This window comes from Felis catus, chromosome D1 (genome assembly GCF_018350175.1).
Source record: "Felis catus isolate Fca126 chromosome D1, F.catus_Fca126_mat1.0, whole genome shotgun sequence".
In the NCBI taxonomy this organism is placed as follows: Eukaryota; Metazoa; Chordata; class Mammalia; order Carnivora; family Felidae; genus Felis; species Felis catus.
Genome location: NC_058377.1, coordinates 11,833,467 through 11,846,791, shown reverse-complemented (window position 1 = coordinate 11,846,791; position 13,325 = coordinate 11,833,467). Strand labels below are relative to the sequence as shown.

Below are 13,325 nucleotides of genomic sequence, written 5' to 3'. Positions count from 1 at the left end.
AGTGAGTTTAAGCATCTTTTCAACTGCTTGGGTCTCCTTTTCTATCCAGCATCTGCACAGCGTTTGGCTGTTCCTTCTATTACACTGTCTCTTTTGTAAAGGTTTTTCACCTGGTCTGGATCATTGGTTCTCAACTGGAGAATATGCTCCTTAGGGAACATTTTGCAAGGTCTGGAGACATTTGTGATGGTCATTGGTAGGCAGCAGAGAGCTACTGGCATCTAGTAGGGAGAGGCCAGAGATGATGCCAAAACATCCTACAGTGCATTGGACAGGCCTCAAAACAAAGAGGTATCTGGCCCCAACATGTTCACAGTGCCAAGGTTTGGAAATTTTGTTCTGGATACTAATATGTTATCAGTTACATTGTTACAATTATTTTCTCCCAGTTTGTGGATATTTTTTTTTCATGGTACCTTTTAACGAAGAGAAATTCTTAATCTTTTGTTAATTTTTTTTTTAATGTTTATTTATTTTTGAGACAGGGAGAGAGACAGAGCGTGAGTGGGGGAGGAGCAGAGACAGACAGAGACACAGAATCTGGCTCCAGGCTTTGAGCTGTCAGCACAGAGCCCGACGCCAGGCTTGAACCCACGAACCATGAGATCATGACCTGAGCCGAAATCGGAACCTTAACTGACTGAGCCACCCAGGCGCCCTGAGAAATTCTTAATTTTAGCATTAATTAAAGTTACCAACTTTTCTTTTATGGTTTGCACTTTTGTATCTGATTTAAAGAAGTTCTCCTATCCTCAAAGTATAATCTCCAAATGGATGTTTAAAATTTTTTTAATTTTGCTTTTTTAAAGTCTTTAATCCACCTAAAACTGGTTTCTACTTATGATGTAAGCTAAGAGTCCAAAATTAATTTTTTATATGGATAATTAGTTGTCTGAGTACCATTTATGAAAAGTCCCATCTGACGCCCACGGGTCTACAATGCTGGTTTGTCAAAAATCAGGTTTGCAGAAGTACACTTATTTCTGGTTCTTTATTATCACCTCTCAATCTGGAAGCTAAAGTTATATTCACCTTCTTATAAAAGGAAAATTGAATCCCACAGGTTAAAGGCTTTCATGAATTCTGAAGAAAACAGATTTAAGATGTTTGTTTTATGTTTTTTTTCTTTTTTAGTGTTTGTTTTCTAGAGAAACAAAAACAAGGAGATATGAGGTTGTTATTTTGCATACTAAGGCCAAATACCTTGAAAATGAAAATGAACTCATTCACCTTACTGAATGGGTAACAAACTACATTTGCCTACAGTACACACTTCAGGAAGGCCAGAAATTCGTTTTTCAAGTAGCCAAAGAGAGCCTTTTCTGAGACACTTTCAGAACACCTATAATTTAACCTTGTACTTCATCTAATTATTTAATCTAGGGGTTATAACAGAAATATCCATACTGTTTCCAAAATAGTGAGAAAGGCCATTTTCCTAACTGCTAAGAAGCTGGCCCGTAAGGACATTTCTGACTAGATTGTTCCTGGAAAGGAATCCACTGCTCAGAGAACAGTCATACCTGTCAATCAGCCTCAGCCTTCAGCTCTCAGTTCCAGTTGCTCCCAAGACAGTGGCAGAAACTATTTACAGAGTGAAACAGAGAAGAAACAGAAGTATGCATTTCCGTCTTTCTCCTTTTTTCTTTTCCTAACACGTTCCTTTCATTCTTTTATCCCACAAGCTCCACACAAGTATTCAATAACACAAAATGGGATCATTTTATTACAATACAAATTCTATTTTGGGTTTGAAGTAAGTCACCAACAGAAATATAAATCCGTTGATTCAGAGAAAGTAACTTAGCATGGGGGCAAACAGTTTTCAGGGAAAGAAAAAAAATTCAATTTCTCCTTCAGGAAAATAGCCCCAAAACTATTATTCCCCTTTGAAATATGTCAATTACTTGCTATTGCCCCTTATTTTTTTTTTCCTGAACACTCTTGAAAGGATTATCAACTAATAATGTAATTATTCTGGAGCCTTCACGTATGGGTTTCAAGAAGGAATAAGAAAAGATTTTCTGTGGTGACAGCGCATGTTCCATAATGTCCATTTTTGATATTTGATCACCATGAAACTTGCCAACTGATGGCCAAGCACTGACGCAGACTCTCCATTAAATACTCTGTTTGGACAGGGTGTCTCTAACTGACTACCGTGTCCAAGATCAGGTGGTAGTTAAACACAAGGAGGCGAAGAGGATTTGTCAATCTAGAGCCCTCAAACTGATTATATCAAATTTATTACATCTGGAGTTCTGTTTAGATCCACACAGCAGAAAGATGCTCAATCAAAATTCAGGGGCCTATTATTTACCAAATGGCCTGTATACACTTTTTTTTCCCCCCAGAAATACGAGTGTAGGAGGTGTCTGGTAGTTTTTCAAGGAAGTGTTCATGAATAAGTTACAGGTTTTCCACCCCATTTGCTCCCATTAAACAAGCAATTTCCTAAAATGAATGTGCAAAGACAAACGAGTTGTTGCAGAGACATGGTCAAGACACACAGAAATAGAGCTTTCTGGTAACTTAGAAATATGCGAAGCTGTAAATAAATCATACTGAGAAATCAACTTGTTTTGCCGTGACTCCAGGGTTGAGGCCATGAGCCTCAGGTGTGGAACTCATGGGGAAAAAAAAAAGGCAAAGGCATAACCATAAAAGTCCTGCAACCATCAGACACACACACACAGTCCGCCTGTTGCACGTGGAAGATTCTGATCACTCTGTCAGTTTACCTGTCAGGGAAAGGGGAACCTCTGTGTCTCCAGGTGAAAAGCAGCAGCAGTCATGGCCCCGGCTCCTGTGAGTAGCCAGGTCTCCGACGGGAACTGCTCCTGTTCTGCACCTGTTTCCTGGTGCCACAGGCTGGGCTCACCGGCAGACTAGAAAGGCCTGCAGGTGAAACATCACAATCACATGGGCAACAACGCCAGGAGCACAGGGGGAAAGGCCAAGATCCACACCAAATTCACACCCAAGATACCGCCAGAGGCCCAGATCAGGAAAATGGCATAACCATACCGCTAAAAAAGGGCTCTTCCACACCAGGCCTCTAACTGAGATTTGGGACAGCCAAATGGGTGCCAACCGAACGGCGGTCAGTGATAACACGTGAATAATGTGAAACATGGTTAGTAGTTAGGATTTCCACCAAACTGTTGAAAATGCAATTTCAGATCGGGGGAGGCACTGAGTTCTTAATACGCCGTCAGGAGCAGCTGGCTCGGGCTTAACCAAGTAGATTGGAATTCTAGTTTAAACTCCAGAAAACCGCAAAGGGGACAACGCGGCAACTCACTCCCCACGCCCAGGTGTGTGCGGGTGCTGGGCAGCAGGGATGAGAGGGTCTGGCCCGTCTGGGTAGCTCTGGCCAGACCACGGCGCTCAGCCTCCGCCTCTCCCTGCAAACGACGGGTAACCCCTCCAGCGCCTGGACTCCCAAGCGACTCTACTGCCAGGTGGGAAACCGCCCAGAGCGCGGGCTCCAGACAGCTTCCCGAGGCCGAGAGCAGCTTGAACTCTTCCGCGAGACGGCCGGGGGGGGGGGGGGGGGCAGCGAGTAGTCCACGCTTCCCAAACCATTTCCTGGGTGCCAACAGCCCCGGAACGCCGGCGCCGCTGACCGTTAGCCGCGGGCGGGGCCTGAGTCACGTGACCCGCGCCGGGTCAGAACCCTGCGTGCGCGGGAGCACGCAGAGCCGCTCGGCCCCGGGCCGCGCGCCTTGCGTGCGCGCGCAGGCCGGGGGGCGGGGCGTGTGGGACGAGCCTCCGGCGGGCTCGAGGCGGAGGCGGGGCCGGAGAGGGGTAGAGGGCGGGGCGGGGCATAGCTACCTCCTCCTCCTCCTCCGCCTCCGTCTCCCCCGCCTCCTCCGCCTCCTCCGCCTCCACCTCCTCCACCTCCTCCACCACCATCACCACCTCCTCCTCCTCCTCCTTCTCCTCCTCCTCCTCCACCTCCTGCGAGGCTGGGCTGGCGGCGGCGGCGGGAGCCGGATGACCCGCGGAGGGGCGCCTCGGCCATGACTGCGGAGCTGCAGCAGGACGACGCGGCCGGAGCAGCGGACCGGCGCGGCTCGGTGGGCCCCGCGGCGGCGAGCGGGGACCGGGGGAGGCTCGGGGTCCCGGGAGGGGAGGGGGCTGCGGGGCGCGGGCCGGAGCGGCGCGGGCCCGGGCGGGCCTGCGGGGCTGCGGGCTAGGGGCGGGAGGGGGCTACGGAGGGCGCCGGCGCTGGCCGGGCGGGGGCGAGGGCAGTGCGCCGGCGAAGGGGCTGAAGTCTTTGCAGGGCTCGGGTCGCAGGGATCGGGGACGCCTTTCGAGTCCGCGGCGAGCTCATGTTGCGAGGGGAGTAGGTATAAAGGGCAGGACTTGGGGTTGTGTGCATCAGGGCTTTTTCGGGGGAGCGCTCGTGGGCCCTGACCTGGGTGAGAAACTTCCGAAGGTGGCAGCTTAGGTGGGTTTTGTTGTTTGTTTTCATTTTTAAGTCCCTTTTATACAGTAGTGTTTTGAAGTGTCTAAGCAGACCGAACTTAGCTGACTTAAAGGAGGGATTTATCAACACCTTGTAAAAAAGACCAGGGGTCCTGGTTACCACTCCCTCCCTCCCTTCCCTTACCCCTGCCACCCTCGCTTTTTTTTTTTTTTTTTTTTTTTTTTTTTTAAATCAACCTCCCCAGTGCATTCATCCCTGGATTTTTAAGGAGGGAGGAGGAACAGCGCGAGGAATACAAGGTATGCTCACAAATGCCTTCCCATTCCTATTATCTGAGAAGATTGAAACCGATACAGGGATTTCTGGGCTAAGTGGGTGAGAGTGGAACACTGGTTTGGGAGCAAATCAAAAGGCCGATAATGCCCGTGTGAAGAAACTTGGGAAGTAGGCAATTTGAGAATGTCTTCTAAGGTTGCTTTGGAATGCTATAACAACATTACCTCCTCACCCCTCAACTACTATGCTTTTTGGAGACCGAATGGGAAACGTGTGCCAGGTATGCAAATGAGAGTTCGGAAATGAGGAATTTCATAAACATTTACAATACAAAGCTGTCAGATACCTCCACGTGGGAAACCGGTTATGGCTCTTTATTGTGTTCCTGCGCACAGGAGAGCAGTATTTTGGAAGTGAACACACTTCCTTTTTGAACTCCTGTAGTAAGAGATACCTCCTGGTCCTGGGCTCCAAAATGAAAGTAACGTGGATGGTATTTCATGTGCTGATTTCTAACGGGGATGCTATTGTTAGGTGTTCACAAATGCCCATTGGAATCTGAGTCAGGATTTTCTCTGGTTTCACAGATCGTTTCTATTTGTTATAGGACAGTGACTTCAAAACAGGTGGGAAACATCTTAGTTTTGAGACCGTTGGGTTGATTTTAGGGAAGAGGCTATTTTAAGGGAGAGTAAGTCATACTTAAATTTGTTGGGGACCATGTGCCTGTTAATCAAAGGCATCTTCATTTACCTCTGCCACAATGGCCACTATCAGCATTCCCTACAAGTTTGTATGTGAGGTGTTTGATGAGCACTTGTATGTAAGTCATAGCTATTTTTGGAAAACTTGGAAGTCCCGTTGGCTGCGGCTGGCTGGAGTAGTACCCTGACTCCTGGCCATCTGCAGAGTGATGACATTCAGTGTTCTTCGCAGTGATTCGCCCCATACAGACAGATGATAAGCTTGGAATGCTCGATAATGTTTGCCCTCTTTGTTTTTGCTAATGAAGATGCTTGAAATTAGCAGGCTAGGTTGAAGGAATTCTATACAGGGAAACTACTTTTCACATCTCAGAGGAAAGGTTTTAATAGCTTCCTCCTCTTGATGAGTTTCATGTTAGAATGGCTCTATTTTGGATTCTCTGAAGAATTCTACATTTCCCTTAAAGGGTCCTTAATTGTTCTAGTTGGGAACAGTTATCCTGTCCTGACACTCAGAAGCTATTTAAAACCTAGAATGCTTCCCTTCCCTTATTGGTCAGTTGTGCATGGGACAGACAGAACCCTTCATAGCCTCCCAAGAATTTTAGCGAGAAAAATGTAGTACTCTTGAAATATGTTCTCAGTATGTACTAGCATCTGAAAGAGGATACTTTGTGATATTACTGAATGCCCCAGACTGATATTCGAATTAACCTATAGAAATTACTTACAGGCAGGTTTCTGTGTTTTTTCTTTCCTTATTTTTTTAAATTTTTTTTTTCAACTTTTATTTATTTTTGGGACAGAGAGAGACAGAGCATGAACGGGGGAGGGGCAGAGAGAGAGGGAGACACAGAATCGGAAACAGGCTCCAGGCTCTGAGCCATCAGCCCAGAGCCTGACACGGGGCTCAAACTCACGGACCGCGAGATCGCGACCTGGCTAAAGTCGGACGCTCAACCGACTGCGCCACCCAGGCGCCCCTTTCCTTGTTTTTTTAAGAAAAGTTTTTAATGTTTGCTTATTTTGGGGAGAGACAGAGCGTGAGCAGGGGAGGGGCAGAGAGAGAGAGAGGCACGGAACCCAAAGCAGACTCCAGGCTCTGTCTGAGCTGTCAGCGCAGAGCCCAATGCAAGGCTCAAACCCACAAACCATGAGATCCTGACCTGTGCTGAAGTCAGATGCTTAACTGAGCCACCCAGGCACCCAACAGGTTTCTGTGTTTTAATCACTTCTCGACTTGGATAAAAACCAGAAGCACAGTTTACTGTTGTTGTAGGATAAACAACTTGAAGTCAGGTTGGTTCTTATAAACCTGTCATCCCTGACAGCTGTACTAGAACTCATCACATGTTCTTGATGCTAACTGGAGCCCTATGAAAACCTGCCAGTTTCAGTGAAAATTTAATGTTCTTTTTGCTTCCTCTTGATTTATGGGCTTTTTATTCACGTTTCCCTTGTCTCATTAGTTGTGATTTTTGGAACATCAGTCAGTGTTTGGTTGGCTTTCCCAACTTTTTTTTTTTTTGAGGGAGAGAGAGAGGTGGGGGTGCAGAGAGAGAGGGGGAGAGAGAGAGGTGGGGGTGCAGAGAGAGATGGGGACAGAGGATCCAACGCAGGCTCCACACTGAAAGCAGCGAGCCCTGTGTGCGGCTCGAACTCCCCAACCATGAGATCATGACCTGAGCTGAAGTCAGATGCTCAATCGACTGAGCCACCCAGGCGCCCTGGCTTTCCCAACTTTAATTCCTCTTCAGCTACAGTTTCTGCTCACACGATGAGTACAATATTTATAAAAAGAATTGACAAGTAAGGCCTCACCAGGCAAGATCTTCCCATGTGTTACATTTCATCGAACAAGTTTAAACAGTAGCCAATGAAGCATATGTTTCTTAAGGAGAATAATGATGCTGGTAGTAGTAGCAGCTAACATTAATTGAGCACGTGCTCAGAACTTAACATACGTTCTCTCAGTACTCATGACAACTCCATGAAGTCTTCATATCGGAGGCTTTCACTTGTCAGATAATTTGCCCAGGATCACCCACCTAATAAACGATACAGCCAGGACTGAACACAGCAATTTTGAGTCTAAGAGCCCAAGATATCCTTGATCCTACTTCTTAGTCAATGGACCTGTTGTCGTAGGTCAGTACCTTTCTTTTACCCTCCAGAACTTTCCTCGTGTTTTAAACTTTGAATCCTGCCTACATTCTTTCTAAATATATATACAGTCTTTTCTACTTGGTTCAGCCTGGTGCTAACTAAAGCGGTGTGTGTGTGTGTGTGTGTGTTTAAGGCGATTTCTTTCTTTCTTTCTTTCTTTCTTTCTTTCTTTCTTTCTTTCTTTCTTTCTTTCTTTCTCTCTCTTTCTTGTTTTTGCTCTTCAGTATCTCTTTTCTTGTGGTATGAGTTACCACCCTTCCCTTCCTTCCTTTCTTAGAGATGAATCTAGATGCATGGCGTCTAGAGAGCCTTTTGATTGTGATTGCTTGAGGAGGATGCTGCTGGCTTCAGCGGGTAGAAGCCAGGGATGCTGCCCAATGTCCTATGATGTGCAGACTAGCCCCCCAAAACAAAGAGTCCAGAATGTCAATAATGCTGAGCTTCAGAAACCCTGATCTAGGTGATGTCTCTCCTCGCTCTCCTAAATGATCTCACATTTCCTTGCCTCAAGCCTAAGCCCCAGATAGCTTCACTGTCTTCTGTAATCTTGAGACTGAAAATGTGGTCTGTGGACCAGCAGCATCTGAATTATCTAGGAGTGCCTTGGAAATGTAGAGATTTGGGTGTGTTAGAGCCAGCTTGTACTGCCTCTCCAGCCGAAAGTGTGTGTCTCTTCCCAACTCTGTATTCAGTGACCTCATGGTGGTAGCTTGAAGTTCTCATGGTGGAAGTGTTTATACCAAGGAAATCAATAGCCTCCACAAATCAACATACCCCTGTTGAGGCCTCCACCCTAGACCTGTTGAATCACAGTTTGCCTTTTGACAACATCCCTGAGTGATAACTTTGAGAAGCTCTGCCCGACTGTGCAGAATTCCCACTTTCTTCTCTTTCATTTTCTTCTTGTTCTTTTAAGTGCATTCATTTATTTTTGAGAGAGAGCAGGAGAGAGAGAATCCCAAGCAGGCTCGATCCCATGAGCCATGAGATCATGACCTGAGCGGAAAGCACAAGTTGGACACTTAACCGACTGAGCCGCCCAGATGCTCCAGAATTCCCATTGTCCATTCAGTTATGTACATGTGTCCCCGGTCCTCCGACAAAATAGCAACAGAATTGCCTTGTTGCTGGACACTGCCTGTCCAGTGTTTGCCTTGTTCAGCACCTTCCTTTTGTTTACTTTTTGAACCGAGTTTCTAAATCCACCTGTTTCTTCTCTAGAGCATTTTCTCAATTACATTTGTAATTCCAATTCACTGTGGAAAACTTGGAAAACGCTCCCCCACCCGATCCTGCGGGCAAGACTAGCTCTTGGCAGTTGGAGGCACAGCCCCCAGACCAAGGCACATTGGTTCCCAGCCTGCACCAGAGCAGCAGCGAGAACCCAGATAGGAGGCGATAGGAGGCTTTTACTGTTTGTCGCTTGGGAATGAAATGGATCGCTCGCAGGTGACCGGTGACTAACCCCCTTTTCGTGAAATCCGCGGCTTTACAGAAGTAATTCTTTTTGCCATTCTGCTTTGGTTATTCAAGTACCAACTCGAATCCCCTTCTCATGCTCTTATGTGTGATGATTCCTCATTGCCACTTTTTGGTTGCTGTTTATTTTGGCAATTATCTTTATTGCTACTTGTTATCATTTCTGGGTTTTTTTTTTTCTTTTTTCCTGAAAACTTCCAGTGTGTATTTTTTAAATCATTTGCCACAGTCTTATCACAGACTAAAGTATTGTAGTTTACCCCCACTTCCGAACTGGCTACATCGTTTTACAACTTTCTTAGGAAAATGAGGCCTAGAAAAGATGTTTGAATTTATGTAGTACATGCAGCCTTCTTCATCTTACAAATGCAGTAATGGGCCGGGGCGCCTGGGTGGCTCAGTCAGTTGAGTGTCCGACTTCGGCTCAGGTATGATCTCATGGGCATGATCTCATGGTTCGTGAGTTCAAGCCCTGCATCAGGCTCTGTGCAGACAGGACAGCTCAGAGCCTAGAGCCTGCTTTGGATTCTGTGTCTCCCTCTCTCTCTGCCCCTGCCCCACTCATTCTCATTTTCTCTCTCTCTCTCTCAAAAATAAATAAACATTAAAAAAATTTTAAAGGGGCGCCTGGGTGGCGCAGTCGGTTAAGCGTCCGGCTTCAGCCAGGTCACGATCTCGCGGTCCGTGAGTTCGAGCCCCGCGTCAGGCTCTGGGCTGATGGCTCGGAGCCTGGAGCCTGTTTCCGATTCTGTGTCTCCCTCTCTCTCTGCCCCTCCCCTGTTCACGCTCTGTCTCTCTCTGTCCCAAAAATAAATAAAAACGTTGAAAAAAAATTAAAAAAAATTTTAAAAACAAAAAACAACAAACCCCAAATACAGTAACGGGTCTCAAGAGTTAATTTACTGTTGATCTCATTGTCTAAGTCAGAACCCTGACCTCAGGCTTCAGTTCAGTGACTGGTTCGTACCCTCAGTGCTCCAGCTGCTTTACTTCCGGAACACTCTCTCTTGAACATTTTGGACCTGTATTATCCTGGTTCTTCTTCTCTTTCTTCTCTTTTAGGGGCTAACCTGTTAGCTTTCTTGGTTGTTACTTTCCTTTTATGAACTTCTTCCAAATCTGCATTTGTAATCCTGACTTGCAAATGACTTATACTCCCCTATTTGCAAATGCTAGTTCAACAATTCTTGCATATCAGCATCCTCGGCTATGACCATTTGCTGCATAGCCACTTTCGCCACAGGTGCATGAGGCATATATATACTTGTCATAATAGCATCTGCCTTATGCCATTTTCGGCCCTGAGCACTTTTTTGTACATACTCTGCAAGGTATGGTTATTATGTCTTATTACAGAAGAGGACAATCATACTCAGATCTTAATGTAGCTTAGAAAGGCCCAATATGAGATTTTAAACCAAAGCCTGTTTGGCTCCATGCTGCAGATGGGAAATGTGGCTTACCCGGGATTAAATTCTAAGTGGCAGAGTTGGGACCTCAAGCCATCCAGCTTTCTGCCTGGAACACATGCCTTTCTCAAACCAAACTTTTCAACTACCACTTGGTAATGTATGAAGTACGTTAGGGCGTATTCTCATCGAACCCATAGAGCAACCTTACGAAGTAAAATTCATTGTGAGGAGGAAGTAGAATTTGCAAAGCGGTGCAAAGCGATCAAACCAAAACCAAAGCATAGGTCGTTTCTCCCAACCTCTGGATGAGTTTCATTGGGCAGGTAGGCCACAATATTTTCCATTTCTGTTTTCTTCTTCGTTTTTTCGTTGTACTAACACATCCTGTATGCATTACTTCATTTGGTGGTCACATCAGTGCCATCAAAGCTCATGGTACTTTATTTTCCAGATGTGGAAATTGATGGCCTGGGAAGTTGAGATTTACCCAGAGGCTAATATGTGGTGGAATCTGGGCCGTGTAGCACTATTCCCACTGTCTAGCCTTTCTACATAAAAAGGGAGGTCAAAATACCAGACATTCAAAGCTCAATTAAAGATCTGCGTCAGTAGGTGCTGGCAGCATGCCACATGATAGCTTGGTAGTCATTTTATTTATTTATTTTGAGAGAGAGACAGAACAAGCGGGGGAGGGGCAGAGAGGATCTAAAGCAGACTCTGCTGACAGTAGAGAGCCCGGTGTGAGCCTCGAACTCACAAACTCTGAGATTATGACCTGAGTTGAAGTCAGACGCTTAACTCACTGAGCCACCCAGACACCTGCTGATGGTCATTTTAAACTTGAATCATCTTCAAGCAATATTTGCTTTCTCTAGTACTCTTGTCCAAGTTAGTACTTTCCTGCTGTCCTTTTTCTTTTTTGTGTGTGTATATGTGTGAGCACAAATCTTTCTTGATTTTATTCAGTTGAGGTGAAATTCACATAACATAAAATTAACTCTTTTAAATTTGAGAGAGAGAGAGAACGCATGCATATGCACAAGTGGGAGAAGGGATAGAAGGAGAGAGATGGAGAGAATCCTAAGCAGGCTCCATGTTCAGTGCAGACCCCGACGCGGGGCTTGATCTCATGACTGTGAGAGCATGAGCTGAGCCAAAATCAGTGACCTTTAGTATATGTATTCATGAATATTGTGCAGCCACCACTTTCGTGTAGTTCCAAAAACATTTTCAAAACCACAAGAGAAAACCCGTATCCACTAAGCAGTTACTCCCTAGTCCTTCCTTCGCTCGGGCCCCTGGCAACACGGATCTGCTTTCTGTCTCTCCATTTACTTATTTTGGATATTCCATATAAATGGAATCCTACAATATGGGACCTTTTGTGTCTGGCTTCTTTTACTTAGTATAACATTCTCATGTTTCAGCCACATTGTAGCTTGTATCTATCTGTGCTTCATTGATTTTAATGACTGGATAGTATTCCACTCTGTGAATCTACTACATTTTATCCATTTTTCCATTGGTGGACAATTGAGTTGTATCTACCTTTTGGCTTTTATGAATAGAGCTGTGAACATGCATGTACAAACATTTTTGAGTACCTGTTTCTGATTCTTTTAGATATATTCCTCCAAGTAGAATTGCTGGGTCATATGGCAATTCTGTCTTTAGTTTTTTGGGGAACTGCCAAACCGTTTTCCATAGCAGGTGCGACATTTTATGTCCCTCCACCCCCAGCAGTGCACAAGGGTTTTAATTTCTCCACCTCCATCCTCTCCAAACATTTATTTTCCGTTTTTCCTTTGTTTTGTTGTATAAGAGCCATCCTCATGTGTGTGAAGTTGTAACTCATTATACTTTTGTTTTGCATTTTCCTGATGGCTACTGTTGACCCTCTTTTCATGTGCTTATTGGCCATTTATGTAGTTTCTTTGGAGAAATGTCTGTTCAAGTCCTTTGCCCATTTTTCGAATTGCATTTGTTTGTGTTTGGTTGTTTGAATTACAAGAGTTGTAATATATCTGGATACTAGACTTTTATCAGATTTATGATTTGGAAATGTTTTCTCTCCTCCTGGAGGTTGTCATTTCATTATCTTGATAATGTTTTTTGATGCACAAAAGTTTTTAATTTTGGTGAAGTCTTGCTTACCTCCTTTTTTTTGTTGTTGCTCATGCTTTTGGTGCCATATCTAATCCATTGCCAAATCCAAGATCGTGAAGATTTACTTCTATATTTTAAGAGTTTTGTCATTTTAGCGCTCATATTTAGGTTACTTATCCATTTTGAGTTAGTTTATGGTGGAGGTAGGGGTCCGACTTGATTCTTTTGCATGCGAATGTCTACTTGTGCCAGCATCAGTTTTTGAAGAGACTATTCCCCATCGAATGGTCTTGGCACCTTTGTCAGAGATTAATTGACCATAGACGTATGGTCAATTCCCAAGTCTATTCCCAAGTCTAAATTCCCAAGTCTAATTCATTGATCTGTATGTCGGTCCTTTGCCATATTACACTGGCATGATTCCTGTAGCTTTTTAATAGCTTTTGAAGTCCAGAAGTGTGAGTCCTCCAACTTTGTTTTGTTTGGTTTTGTTTTTCAATATTGTTTTGGCTCTTCAGGGCCCATTGAAATTCCTTATGAATTTGAGGCTCCACTTTTCTGTTTCTGCAAAGATGGCCGTTGGAATTTGGACAGAGATTGCATTGAATTTGCAGGTCACTTTGCATAATATTGCCATCTTAACAATATGAAGTCTTTTGAGATGGTTTATTTTGTGTGTTAGCCTGCCTGGAAAATGAGGTGCCCAGACATTTAGTCAATTGTGTGTCTGTGAGGCTGCTTCTGAAT

At 44.9% G+C, this 13,325-nt stretch overlaps 2 protein-coding genes across 12 annotated transcripts in view; one reads left to right on the top strand and one right to left on the bottom strand.

The window, feature by feature from the left end:
- The window catches only part of HTR3B (5-hydroxytryptamine receptor 3B), a 57,969-nt gene extending 55,088 nt beyond the window's left edge, over window positions 1-2,881 (bottom strand). The window contains 2 exon segments of the mRNA XM_045038322.1: window positions 1,524-1,584; window positions 2,742-2,881. The gene's annotated coding sequence lies outside the window, so the exon portion shown is untranslated.
- Window positions 2,882-2,998: 117 nt separating this feature from the next.
- The window catches only part of USP28 (ubiquitin specific peptidase 28), a 67,993-nt gene continuing 57,666 nt past the window's right edge, over window positions 2,999-13,325 (top strand). For 8 of the 11 annotated variants that reach the window (XM_045038316.1, XM_045038315.1, XM_023239116.2 and 5 more), the window contains exon 1: window positions 3,887-4,082. In XM_045038316.1, the coding sequence (XP_044894251.1) occupies window positions 4,026-4,082 (57 nt within the window). In that variant the 5' untranslated portion in view covers window positions 3,887-4,025. Of the gene's footprint in view, window positions 3,137-3,884; window positions 4,083-13,325 lie in introns of those variants that run through there. The other 3 variants (XM_045038318.1, XM_023239117.2, XM_011286351.4) reach the window with 2 other exon arrangements.